Below are 23,215 nucleotides of genomic sequence, written 5' to 3'. Positions count from 1 at the left end.
AGCAGTGTTGCCATTGGAGAACTTGATATTTTAGTTCTTCATATCGTTTTAGAAACTGTCGATCAAGGCCAGGGTCAGATTTCGGTGTATGATACGTCACATTGCTGCTATGATTGGTAATGTCTCAGCTTCAAAGCCGTAACATCATGCCTGTTTTGAGAACACAGCTGAAAACGCACATCGCAATGAAGAAATTCCAAGCCGGTCAATGGCGTTAGAAATCGATCAATAGATTTGCCTTGGCAATGGTTTAAAGTCTTTCTTGTGGCATTTCATCAATATTAATCGACTTAAGGCCGCTAGACCAAATGGTACAGTCATACCGCAATCAGCTGGCGCACACGTGATAATAAAATAAATGCGAGATTTACTATATGGAAACCGCCATCTTGAATGCGGCATAAAACTAAGAGACAAGTTATGAAACGCGTTTTTCAGATTCCTACAAATCAGGACAAAAATGCAAACCTTTCACAGAAATACAATCCGTTGGGGGTAATATTAAGCCAACCGATAACAAAATTCGGCCGAATGCGTCGTTTTTGTGTGGAAAAATCCCTTACATACAAACACCTAATTACACGAAGAACATAGAACACTTTCCTGGGATATTTGAAACCAAACATTTTCATTCCAGCTCTGCAGCCAATCAGCGACGGCCTTACAATTAGATGACAATTTCGGTTTAAAATACCCCGGGAAAGTGTTCTATGTTCTTCGTATAATTAGGTGTTCGTATTTAAGAGATTTTTCCACACAAAGACGACGAATTCGGTCGAATTTTGATGGACAAAGACACATGAACGCAAATACGCTGAAAATAACTTGTTGCAACAGGTGGTTACATTTTGATAAATTGTTCAAATAAAGATTAAAACAATTGTGGTCAATCGATCTTAGCAAATATTTTGGCAAAATCAAACACACTGTAGCAACTTATTCACGCAAATGTAAACTTAGTGGTCCTGTACGATTTAATGAATATGGCAGAATATATATCTAAACTTGAATTTATCTGCAATATTCATGTACCACATTGTACCAATGTACATACCAGATGTAATATACTGCCTCTTATTAAACTGACATGGTAAAATCAAGCCATGACTCCAGAATTGATAGCGTGTGCAAAAGAACACGTTATCCACCAATCGCTGCCAGCGATAGACAGATTACGTAGTTTCTAGGTCTTGAATATCATAGTAGCAAGTCTTACAAAATTGTACAATATTTTTTTATAAACATATATGTCTATATTGATCGGTATATTTTACATTACCACTACTACAATGCGGAAGTAAGAGGTCACATGATCTGATAGTAGATCTGAGAATGTCCCACGAGCAAGCGATATTCTGTCTTCATTCTTCATTTTATTGGACACAATTACCGAATTCATATTTCCCCTACTACCTTTCTAGAATAAACACTTGTCATGTAATGCATGACAGAATGTAATTTGGAATATGTGAAGGTGGTCTTTGACTCGAAGCTGATGTTCTATTATAATCTCATAATTGTTATAGAAATTAATGACTTGGTAATTTTATGTTAATCAGTATTAAAAAAGGTTTTCGTGTTTATTCATGGTTCTAGGCGACGTATGTTAATATACTTGTGTTTCAGTGAAATATTAAAACTGTTAAATCAAGTTGTCCAAAATCAGTATATATTATAAATGACATATTTTAAAAACTACGCATAACTGACAAATCTGAAAACCCCTTAAGATCACGTGGAGCTTTCCCATTATAGTTCGTACTCATAAACTTCCTGAAAACTCAATAAAACTTTAAAATACTTGTAAACTAGAATCATGTGGGGACAATATCTCGTGACAATCAGCGTCTTCATTGAACTTTCCATCTTAATAATCGTCGCCATCGTCACCAATGCTACAACTAATTAATTCAACGACAGCAGGTTATTATACATGTAGTCACTGTTGACTCGACCAAGAATGCAAAATGACAATTTAAATAACTATACTGGTCGAAAATTCACAAAAATAAAAACACACACAGTATTTATGACATAGACCCAATGTACGGTGTATAACGTTATTCACGGAGCACACCTAGGACAAGACTTACAAACAAATAAATCAGGATCTGTTATCCCCTTCAGGTGGCTCCAAGGTTAACCCTCAGATTATATAATTAAAAAGACATTATATGATGAAATCAACAACTAAATGAATCGGCACCAATTTCAATATTAATGCCTTACACGGTTCGGGTTCAACGTTATTGAATTGATAATGATAATAAATGAAATAACTGGCAAGACGCTGGAAACAGTTTCAATTGCACCGTTGTTTACTATAAATAGGTCATTCCGTTTTCACTTCTAACCACATGTGTAATTGTTGCTAAGGACATTACATATATTTGCGATTCGTTCTGCTAGGATTGCCCTTATAATCACTTGATTTATTAATTTGTATCCTCGTACAAATCTTTGAGTCAAAATCTCGGATATATCTCCTTCTAATTTGCTTGAGTGTGTGCCTAAAGCTACTATTTTGTTTTTGAGTTGATGCAAGTGCTTATACTGGATTGACATGCACAGTACACGCATTCAGTGGTCGTCTAAATCTTTATTTACACTCAACTTTTAAATTATTAGATAAAACACAAATAGTAATAAATCTCTATAGAAAAAAAATAAACTTCTAAAGAAGAATAAACTTCTATAGAAGAATCTTGACACATTTTCTCTGGATAACATATCCGCAATCATATTATCATTACATTTAATATCTACGTCGTATTCCTGAAGAATTAAACTTAATCTAAGAATCAATTATGACCAATCAGTATGAGCCGATTCTACCTTTTCTATAGTTGAATATTATTTCTGATGCTTAAAGTATTTAACTTTTTTAGAATCGGGGTGATCCATACCAAGATGGTCTTCTTGTAATAAGACCATTCCTATTGCTACATCACTAGCATCATCAGCTAATTTAAAGGACCTATTACATTTAGGAGCCCGAAGAACCAATCTGGAATGGTGCTTGAAAATCATCAATAGTTGAAAAGTTTGTGTTGAATTCAACCACTCCCAAGGAAAGCATCAAACTACTCCTAGATTCAGGAGAGGGGAAAGGAACCATGGATAAAACCTTTGCCTCCATGAATTAACTTCTAAATATACAACCTGAGTTTGTGCAAACTCACTCAGACATTCTTCTTCCAAACCATCACAGAATCAAAGAGAGCCCGTACCTGGGTTTGTGATGCACCCAAAAAATACTGTATACTACTACATCATCAATATATGTTACAACAACCCCAGGACCCTTAGAGATTGTGTTAATCATTCTCTAGAGTGGAGAAGCCGAATACCAAACTATCTATGTTTTAATGGAGCACTTTCCGATGACCTGAGACAGCGTATTTGCACGTGCAGGGTAACATTCGGTTTTAAATATTCTGAGAATTCACCATGAATAATGCTACAAATAAAAACATATAATTTGAATTATTTAGGCTGTTGACCAAGGATTTGTTTCGGCCAGAGTAATACTTTATTTGCCAGGTCTCTAGTGAAGTGAAAAAGAATCTCTCCTTCGTTCAGTGAATGAGAAAAAGGTTGACAGGAACATATATAAATTGATTGACGTAGTATGTAAACGTGTAATAAACAACGCATAGAACGTTTACACAGGGCGAATATGCCTTTCATTGGAGTCCCTATAGCAACGTGGCGTAATTAAAAATAAAACAAATTGCATTGCATTTTATATTATTTAATTCGATCATAGTTTTTAATAACATGATTCGCAAAAATGAAAACAAAAAAATAAACCACGTGACTTAGTAACTTTTCACATTACACATGACATGTCTTACGTGAACGTATGTCTCGCTTTAAAGGCACCGACACAAAAACTAATGGACAGACATGAAACTGAAAAATAAAAATCAATTAGCACACAGCGTCATCGCATAAAGAGTAATCACTTATAACACAAATATTGCATTTTGTGTCTGTTATTTCCACTCTCAAAACACTTTTTACAATTTTTAAAATAATCTACATGACAACGATCACATAATTGCTCTTCATTTAAAAAATGATTTCCTAATAAACTAAAATTAACTAATTATTAGTCAGACACCAAAATCATCTTAACTATAACTTAAAAAAAGCAACTAAAAACAAACAAACAATAGAACACTATAATAATGACACATGAAACACATAATGGGAATGCCATATTATATGTTATGGCACCAGAGCGAGGCTATCGGGTATAAAAGTACAACTACGTAGCATTAGCTTACGGAAAATAAGACTATAAAAATACTGTTTAGAGCTCTGTTCTTGTGAGTGAGGTTATCTCATCTGTAAGCGTGGTTGCCGCTGAATATAAATGATGAGTAATCACGGCGATCTCTCGCTCAACTTCCCTCCATTGTTTCGTCGGATCGCTGGAGTTGTCAATGTCGAACATAGCATCAACCAGACCGGGAAAACCAGCGCTGGCGTACATGTCCTTGCTACTCGGTGCAAATATCACATGCCTTGGTTGGTTGGTGGAGAAATGATAAAACGTGATAGTTTAGTTAGCAAATATGCGATTCAAAAAGTGAAAAAGGAGTGATTATGACTGCCCAAGTGACCTAATAACGTCCATGATTCAATTTATTTTGAGAAAATTAGGGGAGCGTTCGAGAAAAAAACACCTTGTCATACATTTACCAGTAATGACAACAATGCAGGGAAATCAATAACAACGTTGAGACGAGACAACGTTGATTTGTGAATAACATACTGCTGAATGTCCATGCTAAGTTTATAAACAAATAACGAACCTCTTACCTCGTCAGTACTCTGCCAGGCAATCCTAGGGGGTCAATAAATCCTCGTTCCAGCATCATAAGTTTGTCATTTATCCTCCGAATCTCCATTGGACTGTCATATAATTACATACACAATTCGGCATAAATACATACATTAAATACTTGAATACTTGCTATTCAAGATACATGTGATCTGTTTCGCGGATAACGATGTAAAATTTAACAAAACAGATTTTTGATTTAATAAAATTTGAAATAAACTCACTCTTGTTTGTTCACATCAGTAACTTCGTTGTGGAATGACTGTGTGGCTTCATTGAATGTATCCACTGCATCTTCGAATCTGTCTATTATGGTTAAAACGTGTAAAGATGCATATTTTTGCTTTTAATTAAATAAAGATGGATGGCAAACATAGATATTTACATGTTTATAAATGATGAGTCTGTAAAAGCCACACACAAATGTTCCATTAGATTAGTGTGTATTTGTTTTCTAGCTAAATAAGAAATCGCGATAAATCGCGAGGTACATTCTTCATGCTTCCATGAATAACATGGGTTAACGCCAATGGATCACCGAACAATGGTGAAATTCAAACAATGGTAAAATCTAGCGAGTGTCCAGTGTGTGATAATTTGTTTCCACTATACAAAATCATGGAGAATTATCTCCGAAAAAATGCATAGCATGTTTGCCAAGGGACAAGTTTAAAGCGGGAATTGAGTCCCAGACGACGATAAAAACAACTACACATGCTAAAAACGAAAGACTGGTGGGTAGATGCTTGTTTGTAAACAATGACACACGAATCTCCCGTCAACATTTTTTGATTCAGTTCAAACTGCCATCAAAATAACCACAAATAACAATAACCCATAATGACGCACCCGTGATAGATTAAGTGGCATACTTGGCAACTAATCACCACCATATAACCTATAATTTCACATATTATTAATTTCCATATCTCATATATCTTTGATATAATAATAATGTTATATAAATTCGACGACGTTATGATCTTGCGAGATTTAGCGTGTTATATCTATGACTCTGAATCAGAGATTTTTTTCACATTCATTTCAAAAAATAATTATCATATGCAAGATTAAAAATGTCGAGTCCACCCTATCACTGGTGTCATTAAGCACTGTATCGTCAACTAACAACTGAAACTAGCGAACATTGGTTTTATATCACCATTTTGGAGAGTTTATCTTGCTTATTTTCATTTTTCTCGGCAGATGAAACACATGAAATCCTTTCTAGGCTGGTTTTTCATAGAATTCCTGTCGCTTCGACTACACGCCATTTAGGGACGACGGGAAACTTCGTTCGTCGTGAAATGAAATATACGCGCAAAAAATAGACACTAAATTGAAAATTTGTTGCTACTTCTTACCATACTAGAAGTCGGTTAGAAAATGAAACGCCTATTATATATGGTTTTGAAGTCACGGGCGTTAAGCGCTGCAAAACCGTGTACAGAGGGCGCTAAATTTTCTAATCTTCGCAGAGTTGGAATTCTGTCAAGGTATAATGTTGAGACACAGTCCCCTTGTGGCTGAGACTAAAGCGAATAAATGGACTTTGGCTGGCGAAGATCTCCAATAACAACAGTCTTGCGCCTATCGTCAATCAAAGATTACTTACCCATCGACAATCCTCTGTTACGAATTTTCTGTCCGCTTTCACTATCCTTGAAGTGTTCAAACATCGTCTTAATTCTGCTTCCATAGTCACGTGCGTCCATGGGTATAATTAACAAATCTGCTAATCGTCTGCCTATTTCAGCCCATAAACGGGCCATAGCCTGCAGGTACTTGAATTCTGGGTCATAGTACGTTTCCACCAGATGGTAAGTCTCGTATACCGAGTGATACATTGGGTATATTGAGAAATCATATTGAGTCTGAAACAAAAATCACACAATCACGTTGCAAGATAGCTGTATTCAATGAGATAAAAATGAAATAAATCGACATATACAACCATGGACAAAGAGCGTGTGCGTTGGATGTACGCCGCGACACTGGGAACGAATGTAATACATACAAGCTATGAATATCGTCTGCGTGTTTTGAAAATTACTTCCATGTCTAATTTCGATGACAACTCAATTTACTCAATTGCACGTGCTTCATACAATTTACTCAATTGCACGTGCTTCATACAATTTACTCAATTGCACGTGCTTCATACAATTTACTCAATTGCACGTGCTTCATACAATTTACTCAATTGCACGTGCTTCATACAATTTACTCAATTGCACGTGCTTCATACAATTTGCTGATCAGAGTGTCTAACACAGGGAACGCAGCGAGAACAAACAAAGCAGCACACCGGACACGCACGCAATCAGCACGTGCTTGGAACTGTCACACTATTTTGTTCTTGATTGCACGTGTATACGTATGTTAAACTGAACCACTTACGTCATCCCAATGATAGCGCATATCTATGGCGGACATTCCCATGCGGTGCAGAAAAGACGCATAGTCACTTCCAGAACCCAAATCACTGACACTGAAACAACGATAAAAACAGAACGGAAACAATTCCAGTTAAACCTGTATAACATAACATAACATAACATAACATAACATAACATAACATAACATAACATAACGTAACGTAACGTAACGTAACGTAACGTAACACAACACAACACAACACAACACAACCCAACACAACACAACACAACACAACACAACACAACACAACATAACATAACAAAACAAAACAAAACAAAACAAAACAAAACAATTAAACCTCATTAGTTTGTAGGTTATTTCTACAATATATTTTGATAGTTCAATATGGTTATTTTCAAAATTACAAAAATAACATTTGCATTTCATTTTCAAATGAAGTACGTACAGTGCATATCCTTTTTTGTTGTATAATTCTTACAGACTATCCTACAGTATTTATGGGTCCAAGCTAGCGAGACGATATATGTGTCATAAGGCAACTGTGCTACCCCGTGCGTTGATCGATGCCTCATACCTTGAAAAATTTATTCAACCTTTAAAGCGGAGGAGTCGTCACCTGCGCATGCGTCAGATGGCCATAGCGTGTCAAGCGTCTACCCATGAGCCTTTGCGTTTTAGCGTGTGTTGTTATCGTCGCTTGGAACTCAATTCCCACGCGTACGCAGGTGACGACCCTCCCGTTTTAAATAAAGATCACTTGACCAATAAAGACCATTTTAAGGTTAAAATGCATGTGTGTGTGTGTGTGTGTGTGTAAATGAATAAAACTCACCTTGGTTCATCAGTACCGGCTGATTTATCTCGCATCGTCCACGTGTCATACATTGTCTTGCGACTACCTTCTGGATAGGCATCAGGAATCTACAGGGAATAGTTCAACATTAAACGGCCAATCGAAAATATATAACTACACAATATTGTGACTTACATGCCAGACAGACAGTCACCAATTTCGTCGTGTGGTTCGACGAACGATCATTTCCAAGGATGTGTTAAAAGGATGGCTGACCAAATGGCCAAGAAAACTGGTCAGTGAAAGGGAAAACGCCATCTTGGATTACACCCGGAGATTACACATTTACGACCGCGGCAAATGTGTCTTGTCGCCGTAGGCAGACGCGCCCCCTGTTACCCTATAACGCCCTGCTCCAAAAATAGCAGATTGAAGTAGTATGTTGTGAACGGGCAGTTACAGTGACTATGATGTATATGCGCGAAATATAAGTCGAAACTCTGACGTCACTAACAACATATATAATATATTTCTGCACATATATAAAACGACCATATCATAAATAATTGTATCACGCATGCGCCAATGCAATCAAAAAGAAGATGTTTACCGTTTTAGCAGCAGCGTAGATAATTTGTTTAAGATTAGGTGTTGCCCCGGCAGATAGTCTGTGCACTCCTACATGAAACATAAAAACACAATATTACCGAACATTCAAATAAACAATAAGCAAATGCCGTAAATTTATGTAATCAGAATGGGGATAAAAAAGTATGAGAAGATCTTACCCATCAAAGGTGAATCGACATTTACGTACGCAACGCCACGGGACACCAAGTTCTTCATATTCTCCTGAAACGGAAGGAAAGTTGGACATTATTGTGTCACATGGGTGAATTGTGGTCGAATACGTTTGATTGTTTCTTGAGATACTCTAATGTACACCATCTTTCGATGAAGGATTTGTTCAAGTCCACAACGTCATCGGTATTACCATTGACTCAACAATCAAATATTTAATGCTACGAAGGCTTGCAATATACACAAGGTAACACGTAAATTTCTTGTTGATCTAAATTTACGTACTTCGACCCATTCATTAGATCCAATCAGGCCGTACTCCTCCGCTCCCCATGTGCAGAATACAATGGTTCTTCTCGGTCGCCAGCCTACAGAATAACAAAAAGAGATATTATATTGATGCGACTATTATTCCTCGTCACATACAAGTCAAGTAATTTCGATTGACAATGCTTTATTTGCTGTGTTGAATATATGCGTAAAATCTATACACTTCTAAGTGGGCTTGGGACATGCACGTTGATGTGATGCTTTTGGGACTACTTTATTTCATGCGTCAAAATACATACTTTTGCAATTGTGTCATATGCCACCTTCTCACCCAAGTGTATTGGTATGTGAAACACAGTGTCGTTGGTCATGGTGTAGCACAAATTGGCGGAATACAGATTAAGTCAATCGTGAAGGATCCATGGTTTCTTAGGTGTTTCGTGTAATTCCGATAGAGGTCACAATTGGTTTTGTTGCACTCGCATTATAAACTGAACACGTTATGTAAATATGTGTGTATGCATCAATATAATCCATCATCTTTTCAGTTTAAACCGGGGAGTCGTCACCTGCGCATGCGTCAAATGGCCATAGCGCGTCATTGTTTACAAACAAGCGTCTACCCAAGAACCTTTGCGTTTTTAGCGTGTGTTGTTATCGTCGCTTGGGACTCAATTCCCCCGCATGCGCAGGTGACGACCCTCCCGCTTTAATCCATCTTTTAATTCATAATAAAAAGCGTAACAAAGCTTGGTCGTGCCGTCTACAAGTCACTAAGTTACAACTACGTCATTCGGCTGGTCATTTCAATTGCAGAGTACAGCGTTGAAGCAATTTTGTACGGACCGTTTAATTGGATTAAATTTGCGATGACTTACCATCTTTTAACAGTTTTCCAAACACACGAGTAACTTCCAGGAGAGTCGCCGTGCCACTGGTTGGATCGATAGCTCCAAAACCCCAAGCGTCTCGGTGGTTGCCAAGAATAACGTAGCGATCTTCAAACGAATAATAACGTTGATATGAGTAATTTAGTAAACATTTAAATCAATAAATAAAAAAACAAAACAAGTTAAAAAGTGGGTAAAATTAACTTTAAGTAAAGCGGGTTAATAATAGAACATTATAGTCTGCCTGGCAATTAGTTACTTCGCCCTCAGCGACGGAAACCGTGAATCATGCATGGATTGGCGCAAAAATTTTAGACCCTTCCTGGCACATCCACGCGTGATCATTACGATTACGAATACGATTTACGTCTTACTCAACATTGCGCTGGACTAGATGGACTGTTCCCCGGATAATCCTAGCTCAACGCAACTGCTAACGACTCGGAAAACAATCAGTCTCTCGGCTGAGATAGCTCCGCTGTTAGCAATGAAGAAATCATTCACAAAATGAACAAATCTGAGATCGGTCCATATGCTCAATATTAAACCAATCAGTCTTTCAGTTTTCAACAAGAAGTCGAAACTATTTTTTTAAAAACAACAAAAATATTCATCAAAATTAGATATCACAACGAAAAGAACAAATCTAAAAGAGGTCCTGAGGTACCTATATGTGAAATATCAAAGCAATCGGACTTGTTGTTTTCAACATTGAGTTGAAAATATCACTTTTTACTAAAAACGACAAAAATATTCATCAAATTTAGAGAATTAAAGATATCATATCACCACGAAATGAACAAATCTGAGAGAGGTCCACCTGAGGTACCTATACGCTCAATACCAAAGCAATCTGACTTGTGGTCGAAAATATCAATTTTTACTAAAAATGAGAAAAGTATTTCTCAAAATCAGAGAATTAAAGATATCACCACGAAATGATCAAATCTACGAGTGTCAGTAATATGATTAGCTCCGCTCGACGAAGACGACAGTTGAACTAAACAAGTAATGCTTCACCTTACCTGGTTCGACTTTACCCCGGATGAGCCCAATCGTGTTGTAGGTTGTGCGCCGCTCGTTGCGTGAATGAACAATGATTTTCACCTTAGCGATTCTGTAAATAAATGAGATAATTCAGAAAATATCGCCAGGAACCATTCAAATTACTCCCTCAATCAAAATCAATTTTGACACACGTTTATCATTTTATTTATCAATAATACCGAATTTTGTGGTGAGACATTGTTTTTTAACACATCTAACATGCATTTTAACAACATAATTTTACTGATTTTTCATCAACTAATTTCAATCTTTATCAGCCCACTCTACTATGATAACTGTGAGAGGTATCGATGAAGCTGCAGAACAAAGGGCGATCAGAGCCAGTCCAGTTGTTTAACTTTAAGAGCGAGCTGAATAAAAGAATTCAGTTGCTGGAAATTTAATAATACAACATTGCCATACAAATATGGCCACTGCAACTTATAACTACGATGTCCAAGGTTGTTCAATGCTTAAGTTCAAAACAATCTTGACTACATGACATAAAACTAGTTTATTAAATAACTCGTGTCGGTTAATGTGAAACATTTTAAAATCGCTTTTTTAAAGTTGATATTACTAGGCATTCGCCTGCATACAATACTAATACTAACTTGACTTCGCATATTCTCGGGCGGACATCCGGGCATTTTCACCGCAAGGCAACCCTCACGGGGAAAACAAAGGCCGACCACTCTCAGAAAACAGTACTTTGGAATGGTTGTTGAGACTCCCCTGAACAGTGTAATAAGATTATCCCTGCCTGTGTAACACATATAAATTTGATTGTTCAGGATTACTTCAAAGTTGAGTTCCTGTTTTTTTCTCGAATTTCCACCGGCTCTTCGATTGGCGTTCCGCGTTCGCCAGCAGCGTGCGTAGAGCCGATAGAAATACGTGGTACAGTGGTGCGCGTCTTAGCAACGTGGAAGGTCTTGTAACGTAGCTCCGCCCCGAGGATAGACATTTTTCTTCGATAATCGCCGTGGTTCATAACTAGAACAAAGCCAGGATTTAAAAAGGTATCGTTAACTTACGTGTTGTCATCATCTCGGATGGTAGGCCCGTATCTGTATGTTACTCCATCAAGAGCTCCTTTCCACTCCGGCAATACTTCGACCCCTTGCATACGCCTAGTAGTTCAAAAGAGTACATGAAGAAAATAATTATGAGTAGGCGAAGGAGTGAACGAGGAAGGAAGAAAGGAAGAAAGGAAGGAAGGAAGGAAGGAAGGAAGGAAGGAAGGAAGGAAGGAAGGAAGGAAGGAAGGAAGGAAGGAAGGAAGGAGGGAGGGAGGGAGGATGGAGGGAGATAGGCAGGCAGGCAGGGAGGCAGGGAGGGAAAAACGATTATGTACTCAAAAGAGTACATAAAGAAAATAATTATGAGTAGGCGAAGGAGTGAACAAGGAAGGAAGGAAGGAATACGATTACAAATTGTTCAAGTTGTATATCACAATTTAAGTAAATGTATTCAATGCGTATTATGATTTGTCGATGTTTAAAAGAAGGTGGTTGTCGCACCGCGTCCTGTTCGATATGGGACTCATAGCGACGTATACAACGCGTGTAAAAAACAAAGTTTATTTTCACGAAATTTGAACACGCGCTGCGTGACGACCACCGCCCATTTGAGTACAAGTCGTGCCACATTGTGAGTGCGAGGGTCATTTCTGGGAGTAGGAGTAATGTAATAATAGATTATGAGAATTCAACAGAGTGGATAGTTCTAAAGTATATAATCAAAGCATGAGTATACTAGTATGCCTAAATTAGAGTTTGTGATAAATAAGAGTATTTCGATAATGTATTTATTTATTTATTAACTCGACATCAAGGTCAGGAAAACATCGCATAGGTCACACGCACTTATGAAAAGACAAACTTCCACGTGTATTTACATACACACACACAATATATTATAAATTCATAGAAATATACAATACTCTGAAAGGCTATTAAAACTACAGTAAACACTCAGTACACACGAAGCCACAGTGGTGCAGGAATGCAGTTTAGTGACCCATGTACATGAAATATTATTTTCTAGAAGAATAACATTTTTTGTATAACAGGTGGGACTGACTGAAGATATCAAATCTGGATTTAATGGACAGGCATCCCAAGTATAAGAGTGTGCGATGTTGAGGTATGTGAGTAATACTTGGCAGTATGTCACTTGTACAAGACTACAGTACAACGTGTAGTGCTTACATGTGTAAATTGATTCATGTTGTAATTATCGATAATGCTTTCGTACCTCAATATCTCTTTAGCGTCGGCGTAGCTGATCGGGTGCACCGGGATTTTTGGTAATGCAGCTTCGTTGTCATCAATTCTGTAGGCAAAAGCTGAAATGGAAAAGAAAGAAAAAGTCACGGGCAGCTTAGTGGCATTTAGTTATCATGGAAACCATGACATTAGCATATAATTACAGTCATGAGTGGAATAGACTGACACGATTTAGCCAAAAATCGATAACACAGTGGACCTAATCAACTAATAATCGCATATAATCATTACGTTGGTTTCAAAATGGTTTAAATGAGAGGAAAAATTTATCTCAACTGCAAACATTTCTGCAGGAAATTCTCCGTTTCAATGTCTTACTCTAAACCATCTGTTTTTACCTGTTGCCGGGTAACCGGGTGTCAGTGGGTCCATTGCGTCCTTGAAAGTAGAGCCGCGTTGAACGCCTGTCTCGGGCAAGTATATTCCATCGGGGTAGCGAGGTTGGCCAGCAGGAGCCACGTCTTTTGGGTCAGAATAGAGGATGATACCCTTAGCTCCAACGGCCATGGCATTGGAAACCTGAAACGTTTACAAACGCAGAGCGCCATCACTTTTTTTTGTATTTATAAACTTTTATTGGAGTTTTCACTGAAATTAACATCTTACATACCCGGTTTGTACATTACAAATTGCAATGAATCTGCTTATTGTGAAGTGGATTGAGCAACATTTTTTCAAAAATGTCCCCATTTCTTATTATGAGGAGTCAACCTATTCCGTCGGACAGCAATGAAGTACTCTATCTCCATGAAATATTTTACATATCTTTTGTATGCCGTGAATTCTGGCTTTTGGTTTTATGTCTACACAAGTAAATATATTTTTTTGCTAAAAGAAAGAGGAAGTTGACTAAACATGTAAAGGTTTCATCCCCAAGAAGGATTTGTTGTGCATTCGGGAATGCCCTCAGACCAAGCTTGCCCCCCCAAGCATGTACAATGTTTCCCAAAAATATTGGGTGCATTGACATTGGTAAAACAAATGGATAAGAGATTCAGAGCATGATGAACAGAAAGTACACAGATCAGACTCCACAATGAGAGGGTTCATCTTGAGTAATGTTTTGTTTGAGAGCGCCATCACCTAATAAGTGTGTCAAACTTTTGTTTTGAAAAGAATAAGAATTGACGTATCGAAATTCCGGTTACAGCAGATATACAACACAGATTGATGACCAGATGACCGACCCAACAGATATAACCCGGATTGTTGACGGGCAAAACACGAATTTGAAAGTAAATGGGCTTCGCGTTTCAGAAATAGCGCCCTCAACCGCCCTTACCTTATCTCCTCGAAATATTTTACCATATCGTGCTATTATAATAGTCCCATTCAACACCATATTCCGATCTCTCTCTAAGTAGAAGAAATCTTCTACTCTGGCATAATTGGCGTACACTACGTCACCCTGGAATTGAGAAATTACATAACTAGAATCTGCATTTCCAACAATAGCATCGAATCAATTAAAGCGAACTCATTGTCATGGAAAATATCGCAGATAAAAAGATCAAAAGCAAAAATAATACTAATAATAAATACTAATTCACATATTGCATACCTGCTCTTCGCCTTGGGCCGAGTATGCATTGAATGGCGGCACAACATCCGGGTGATCTTGAGTGGGGTCCAGAACTTTTTCCTTCAGCGCCGATTCGTGAATAATATTATCCGGAGTATTGGCTTCCAAAATCTGGACCTTTAAACAAAAATGTATAGTTTGAAGATCCAGGTGAATAAATTCGTTTTTCATTGCAGTAGTATAATTTTATAATATGCGTTATCGTAGCGCCCTCTTGTGGTGTAATATGAATAAATACGTGTTGACAAACTGCGCTGGCATTTTAACAACACTGCTTTAAATAATTTACAATGACTGTATGACGCATTTATGATATATGGCATTTCTACAATTTATAAATTTTCACAGTGCTGGGGAGACGCGAAAATATACATCATATCTAGTAGTTAAGGCGACAATGTCACTTGTTCCCCACTTGTTCAACTGGTTGTAAATACAGGTGCTTGACACAGTTACTAAAGAACAAGAACTGTGTCGAGGTCAACTTTCTCTGCTTCCTTACCACAATTAATTAAAGCAGTCATTCGTTGTCTTTTCCATCACATGGTTAACGAATTCGAACGTAATTTGAAATGACAATAAATACGACCAACGTTAAAGGATCCTTGCGCGCATGTCTTCAATTTTACCCGTTGTAAAATTTTAAATTCTAAATTTCTAATGCAAGATTTTTTTTTTTTCACTGAAGGTATTTTGGCAAAAAACCATTAGTTGTCAACTGACGACTACACACCACAATGACGCTTGAATGTTGCCTAGCAACATAATTACAAAATGTATGGTCCATATGTGAGATTTGAAACACACCTGCACGGAAAAACACCTGATCAATGGAAAGTTGCGACCATCATACCATCACTCAAATAATGCGACCTTAGCCAAGATAAAAAGAACAACATCAGATCAGCAATCTCCATAATATACCTTATTTTCCTTGCCTTCTTCATCGGATGGGTACGAGAGTAATACATTGTACGGGACAGCTTCGGCGTGTTCTATGCCCTGCTCCAACCATGTCTGCACAATGTAATCCGCTTGCTCCTTGTCCGCCGGTGTGCCAGCTAGATGAGGGATTGACGTAAGATACCTAGGAATACATATGAGTGAGAACAAAACATTTTTACTTGGAACGATGACGCTAATAGCTTTGTGGTGATTGGAAATTTGCGTTGAGTACTGTACAATGACTAATTTTCACTGGGTTTAAATTTCACTGATTTAGCATTTCAGGCATATTCAGTGGGTTTTACATTCACGGTTTTATTATTTAAATAATGTGTTCTATGCTAAATTTTACATATTCACTGGGTTTTATTTTAGCGCATTCTCCAGTCAGCAAAATAAGCAAAATTAAAACCCAGTGAAAATTAGTCATTTTACAGTACTCAACGCAAACGTTTGTATAGTACTTGTCGCAGTAACATGACCTTTTGCTAAGTGGGGGTGGGGGGGGGGGTGAATGCATAATTCGTGATCTGTGTTAAAGTGAAAATCCATTCTCTCACGATTTTATGCTGTTGCCATGGTCACCCCATTCTCTCGCTTAGCTCATGGATTGGGGTTTACATTTTAGTGGTACATTATAGCAATACCAAAATAGTAAAAAGTATTTGCTTTTTATTATCATAAAAGGGATGATCCTATTGGTTTTGTAGACGGGAGTTAAATATTACAGAGTGCATGTGAATTGTTAGTCCAATAGGCAGTATTAAAATACGACTTGAGAGACTCCTCCCCAATATGCCGTGAACTTGAAAATTGCAGTGATATTTGCTTGAAACTGTAAATAATGAAAGATGTATATTGGATAACAAAATGTGAAATATTTGTTGAGAAATTCAAGGCGTTCTGGTATGACTGGAATGTTCACAGCTGTGACAGCTGCACCCCTTGTGTCAATTGCCTGTAGATGAATGAATCTCTGCCATGAGCAGATTTCCTAACCATCATATGCCAGATAAATAAGTTAAATTGTGATATTCCATGAAATTCATTCATAAAATATTAATGCAAGAAAATGTGTTTTCAGAGGAAACCTATTACATTGTAAGGTCAAATTTATTGGCGGTATACTGTTGTGTGTATCCCGTCCTGAGAAAACTTTGTCCATATTTCAACAAATGAAATGCATCTATCATATAGATACCCCTTAGTTTAATGAAAAATAGCGTGTTTTAAAAGGTTAATGCACTTTAATTGAAAATAGACTAATTTTAAGATTAGCATGCAAACAAACAAATCTCCCACTTCTCCTAGAATGATTTGCATTTAAATGTTATTATGTTAACATACTAGATACACACTGTATACGAAATGCATTTCAATGTGCAGTTGAGTTGAACGATTGTAGTGAAGGGTCATAAGGCAGTAATTTGCAATTATGCCAATTTACATACATCCTGGGCATTGGATGGGTTCAAGAGGTAACTGAACAAAAACACGTAATATAGTGGTATGGTAAAAGCAGAAGTGAATGTGAATACTAGTAGTGGATTTTATAAATAGATATACAATTACTGAATATTGATATTCTACCAGCAACTTAGGAAGATGAACACTGGCAGGAACAATGTGTGAACAAATAAATGTGAATTGAATGGTATGAGAGCTACGCGTGCCATACTGCATGTGATTTGAATAAGCGTGTACAGATCCTGATTCTTTAGAATAATTTTTTGAAAAGTCTGATGAATCAAAAAAAAAAATATTTGGTTGGGTGAAGACATTTTAATTTAATACTTCAATGCCACTTCTTAATTTTGGAGAGCAATCAAAATCAAACAATGGAGTGCACCATGGTTCGTCACGTTCAAATAATGGCGTGACCTCAATATACAAATTGGCGATATTCAGTTCACAGTCTGGTACTTCCAACGTAAAAACTCTACAATACTAGAAGTATCGAAATTGCCACCATATAGTGACAACTCGAATCACGGGGTCCTCAAAATTACGACGACGAAGTGCTTGGTCGTAGGACTGAACTATTATTTATTCATGAGGTGGCCCTAAGCATGGAACTAACTTATTCGCATTTGAGAGTATACTAACAAGTGATAAAATGATATAACCATGGTTACAAAATGAAGAGCTAGAACAATTCTGTTTTTCTTTCCGCTCATTTGACGTTTTCATCGGTAACCACATGTAATAAAGTGTCAGATTGACTTTTTTAATACAAACAGGATTAACGTTTATTTGTATATAAAGCTGTCAGCATCTATTCTACGTGATTGATCTACTAATTTATCTAATTGATTGATGTCATTCTTACTATAAGTTTACTGTACTCAGTTTATTATCTTATTTACATATGGGTCAGAGGTATTGAAAATCAATAAACTACTATTATTAATGTTTACGTAGTACGGAATAAAAACGCGTGGACAGGTACATAGCTTGTAGATCAAACAAAATAAATATCTGGATTCTTGAAGCATACTTCTTATATATCGTGTGACCTATTTAATCAGCACCAAGGGTCGGGTGCGCGTTTTTTTCATTCTGCCCATTCCTTTCATGCACGCAGCTTTACCTGGGGTGTCCAACGAACCCCGCCCATCACTTGCCAATGCGTAAACTGCTGCTAAACCAAACACTTGAAGCGGGGGAGTCGTCACCTGTACATGCGTCAGATGGCCATAGCGTGTCATTGTTTACCCATGAACTGAAATAAATCCTTGAAAATTATCCTACCTTAAGTTTTTGCCGATTTCTTCTGAACTCATTTCATCGATAATCCTGTCGGCAACGGTGGGATCCGCATCACTCAAAGCGGCCTTAACTGCATCGTTTTCACTCTATTGGATGACGGAAATGTAAAATGATATACGCGTATAAAGAGTTGTTATGGTTATTCGTATACAAAAGCAGATCGACATATTTCTTTGCAATAAACCTCCCTTGAACACCATGATTTTGCTGACAAACGCTAAAAATAAACTAAAACTTTAGACTTATGTGTGACATTGAAAAAGATCATGGAAAATTTTGAAAAATTAGATATATCTTCATGTTGATAGTGATTTATGCCGAAAAATGTCACTCATGGTACGGCCTGGTAAATGTCTAAATATGACAAGCATGCCGAGCTGCAATAACAAACAAAGCACTCCAATAGTTTCCTTGGAGCAAAATACATGCTATGCCGTGACCTTCTTGTAAAATGTATTTATGACAAGAGGAATTTTACAGTGTTTGCAGTTGTTGTAATTGCCTAGTCGCATACCGGTGTGATTATACATGAACAGAAAAGCGTCGCGTTAGGCCCGTATACGTACGTCCTTGTATGGAGGGGTGCGGGCAATTAGTCAATTAACAACCAATGATACTCGTATGATGGACAAGCAATACATATCTGTTAATTGTAGTGCCGCATTTCTCATTGAACTGGTAAAAGTTATAGTCATTTGGACAATAATTATTTTCTGCGCGCATTCCTTATGCGTCAGAGGTGCCGTACGCTATGTATGCTAACACGTACACCTACCTACCTGTAAGCCGATGAAATATCCAATAATTATACCCACAGAAAACAACGCTATGGTAATAAGTAAAACAATCGCAACAAATATGTTGCGGGATGCCCTAGGTTTTGTAGACATTGTCGATGTTCGGTTTCAGGTATCGATGTTCCGACCAGATTTAGCCTATGAATGAATGCTTCGTGTCCGTTACTACTATTATTATTATGCATGAACCGAAAGTCATACGGACCAATCACCATTCGTGTGGCGTCAAGGACCATAAAGTCTGATAAAGTACCTTGTTTTGGGGAAATGTATCGAGTTGTTGTGTGCTCAACATAGAAGAAATTCTTTGCTATAAAGCGTTATAACGTGCATCTTAGCAAGTCAGGGTTCAACCGGTCACACCTTTATAAGACCAATAAAAAAACGTTATAAAACGTTTTAAAAAATCAGCGTGACTGAAAGGTTAAGTTGTTAACGAATTGGCTTCACGCACAAAACTCGACGCACACTACCCGGCTTTACACATTTCGACGTACGTTCAGATGGAGACAGTCTTTATACGATTCAGATATCGCAACAGTGTGTCGCACACTGCTAAAACTGAACACACTAGTATGAAATTCCGGCGCGCATGCAGCATGTCCGGTGGGGGAGAGGCTCCCCTTTATAATAGCGCCATAGTCGCGTTGCATTTTGGGATACAGAGGTAACAGCAGTTTGAAGGACGCGCCCATTGCGCCAACTCTAAGTCCGCCACATATGATTTTCATTTAATTTGTTCCTCGTCCTCTATCATTTCTTCCAGCATGCAACGAACGAAATTCCGTTTACTTAGGATCACACTGCTATACTTTTTGTTTTCTAAATCGCCATTGTTGTGCAGCGACTTCGGCAGTGAGGAGTAATACCTGTAATTTTGTAGTCTGTTCGCTCCACATAACGGGGGGGGGGGGTAATCATATGTGGTCACGTGATCTCAAACCCAATCATGTAATCGTGTGATCTCAAATTGTGTTTTGTTTCTTCAAAGTTAGTCACACCCGGTTTATTTCTAATTTACGATGTAACATAATCTATCTAGTACTCCGAGAACTGACCGATCTAGACGTATAACAACCCAGTTTGGTTTCTTACAGCATGAACGATATATGTCAATAACAATAATTAATTAAAAAAATAATTGCATCTACGTTCCGAATCTTTAGTTAACCTTTTCACCGCCAAACTTTCTCTCCCAAATTGTTCTGCACTTTTGTTCTTATATTCTTCAATATTTTAGTGATTAACCCTAATTTTGGAGTCAACAGACAACATTTGAGTAAATTTTCAGTTTTTACTCCAAAAAATTGGCTATTGTTGTTCCAACCTTATGAAAGAAAATGCAGACTGTGACTATTTTATGAATTTATGCTGAAAAGAGGAACTAGTGGTGAAAACAGTTTCGAGGGTTTATTCACATTCCATTTCAACGTGACACACTATACTAGTAAGTTAGTGATGTAATTATCTGCAAACTGGTGTCCAGGTGTTTTAATTTATATAGTTATATTATTTACACCATACAGCTAGTTACTAGCTATACTATACTAAGTATATAGAGATGATGAATTGAGTAACCTTATATACAGTATATAATATTGAATGAGTAAATATATTACAGTTGATATATACATACATACCAACAATTATATATAAGTGTTTAACATTAAGGTACTCCTCCCAATTGCTCACAAAACGCGTCTAGATTATTACAAAATATTGCAATACATGGTACGACCCTGGGTGGTAGATGAAGCCCAAAATAAAGTTGTATTCCCACTTTGTATTATATGCCGAATATCTTCACGAGATTATTGTAATCACAATAAAATGTGATAAAATCAGTTGCTGTGGCAACAAATCCTGAAATATTGGAGAAATAAATGGGATGGACAGAAGGATAAGTTTCTATGTTTAAAAGTTAGTGAGTTCTGTGAAACGTATAAAAATAAAAGAACACATGAAATTGCAAATTAAAAGCGACCCTCCTCGGTTTTCAAATGATCAACTTTAGTCTGTTTCAATGGAACATGTACGACAAGTTTCCTGACCAGAAAAGTTGTACCCACAATGCACTGCTTACCAAACAATGCACGTCATTTATCCAACTAGTTAGGACGAAACAGACAATATTGCCATGGACATCATAACTGTGACGTAGCGCTAAAACAAAAACCGTTGAGGGTATTGGCGATATATGAACGCCTTTTCCCGCCACAATGTTTGATTTATTGCGTTAGTGACAGTGTGTAACCTGCTGACAGGTCACGGGATATGCAAATATGTACTTAGTTCGAGACAGCTGATGAATTGAACAGCCCGAGTACGCCACGCCTCTCAACTCCTTTGGCCTGGAATCTGGAATTGTGCTTGATCAACAAATATATGCGTGGATTCCTGCTACTAATTGCATGTGCTAATTATGTTGTTATGCACTGGGTTCACAATTATAAATGTCTAGTGGAAATCAAGATATATATATATATCACATCACGGTCTCTTATTTACTAAATATAGCAAGTCCACAAGTACACACAATAACAGCTACATACACATACGGTTCGTGAAAGCATGGAGCTCTATTGAGAATGAAACCTACCTGACCTAGGCCAATAAAATAACCAATAACGATACCTAACACGAACAACACTATGACGACAATAATCACGACGGCTAGAATCAGTCGCCAGTTAGCTGCAGCTTTACTGGCTCTTTTCATACTCTGTGCCTTCTCCATAGCGGCGATTCTTAGACAAAGTTTGGATCCAGGCAAAACTGCGAAGCTTGGTGTTTACCAAGCCCCAAGGTTCGCTTTTATTACGTATGACTGAACACACCAATCGCAGACCTGCTGCTGGATGTATTACAATAACAATGCCTGTTCATTGACTCAGGCTGGGAGTTCCGTTGTTCGTATTGTTCGCATTACTACAACCCTCGCCCTTATATAGTCTTCTGTGTATCTGAGAACACACAAAATCACGCGAGAGTACAGCTATTATCCGACAACAGATAGCGCATACCATAGACCACAGTCCCTCTAGACTGTGCATAGACTGACTTTACAGGGCTCTGAGCGGAAATGACAGGACGGTATGAGCGACTGGGACAAACGTCCAATTCTTTGAATTACATTACAGTGCATCATGGACGTGCTACGTGTTAGTAAGTCCATGAGTGTATGGTTTCCGTTTATTTAAATATTTGACTTACTCTATAGACTAAGTGTTTAATCACAGTCCCTCTAGGGACTGTGGTTTAATTTATCGACCCCGCCCTCGCCGTTCTCCAGGTGACTTGCACAACCACCACTGCATACCATGAATCGTTGTATACAATCATGGAAGGTACTAACGGACGTTAGTACCTTCCATGATACAATCAACCATGCAGCCACAAAGGGCGGGCGGGTATCAGATTTGTGCCTGGGTGACCGGGTTTCATTTACAATTATCCGCGAAGTAAAAGTCACGGCAAGCATTTAGCCAAACTGTTTTCGGGGTTCAATACAATAGAATGCTCGCAAGTCAGTGATGTCGGTTGCACCGGGGAGCTGTAATGAAAGAGACAGCGCCCTGCTTGCACACAACAATGTATTATATCAAAAATAACTGCGGTCTGCACGCTGTGAGAATGTGTCACGTCAGATGCCCCCCACATTAGTGACTCGTGTATTAATATATGTTCTCACCACTTGACTGGCATTTACTTACGAGGCGTATATTCTCATGAACAATCTGCACACTGTATTCGCTTACATTATATGTGTCAACAACCC

General features: G+C 37.7%; 1 protein-coding gene across 2 annotated transcripts; it reads right to left on the bottom strand.

Annotated features, from left to right (window-relative positions):
* Nucleotides 1–3,738: 3,738 nt before the first annotated feature.
* LOC100367154 (N-acetylated-alpha-linked acidic dipeptidase 2-like) lies at nucleotides 3,739–22,339 on the bottom strand. 2 transcript variants are annotated; one of them, XM_002730709.4, is made up of 19 exons: nucleotides 22,037–22,339; nucleotides 18,623–18,726; nucleotides 15,851–16,013; nucleotides 14,906–15,043; nucleotides 14,627–14,752; nucleotides 13,683–13,863; nucleotides 13,313–13,403; nucleotides 12,091–12,186; nucleotides 11,032–11,123; nucleotides 9,995–10,114; nucleotides 9,132–9,214; nucleotides 8,834–8,897; nucleotides 8,656–8,723; nucleotides 8,085–8,173; nucleotides 7,253–7,343; nucleotides 6,468–6,726; nucleotides 5,077–5,158; nucleotides 4,831–4,923; nucleotides 3,739–4,532 (listed from the first exon to the last, which is right to left on the bottom strand). In XM_002730709.4, exons 1-19 carry the CDS (start codon nucleotides 22,172–22,174, stop codon nucleotides 4,319–4,321), a joined length of 2,292 nt encoding a protein of 763 aa, XP_002730755.2. In that variant the 5' UTR covers nucleotides 22,175–22,339; the 3' UTR covers nucleotides 3,739–4,318. The 2 variants fall into 2 exon arrangements, with proteins under 2 accessions (XP_002730755.2, XP_085346783.1); XM_085490657.1 differs by having other exon boundaries at nucleotides 4,436–4,532; nucleotides 4,824–4,923.
* Between the last annotated feature and the right edge of the window lie 876 nt (nucleotides 22,340–23,215).

The sequence above is a fragment of the Saccoglossus kowalevskii genome, chromosome 15 (assembly GCF_978046115.1).
Source record: "Saccoglossus kowalevskii chromosome 15, keSacKowa6.1, whole genome shotgun sequence".
NCBI classification, from domain to species: domain Eukaryota; kingdom Metazoa; phylum Hemichordata; class Enteropneusta; family Harrimaniidae; genus Saccoglossus; species Saccoglossus kowalevskii.
The sequence above is the reverse complement of the archived record's forward strand: the minus strand, read 5'-3'. Positions and strand labels throughout refer to the sequence as shown.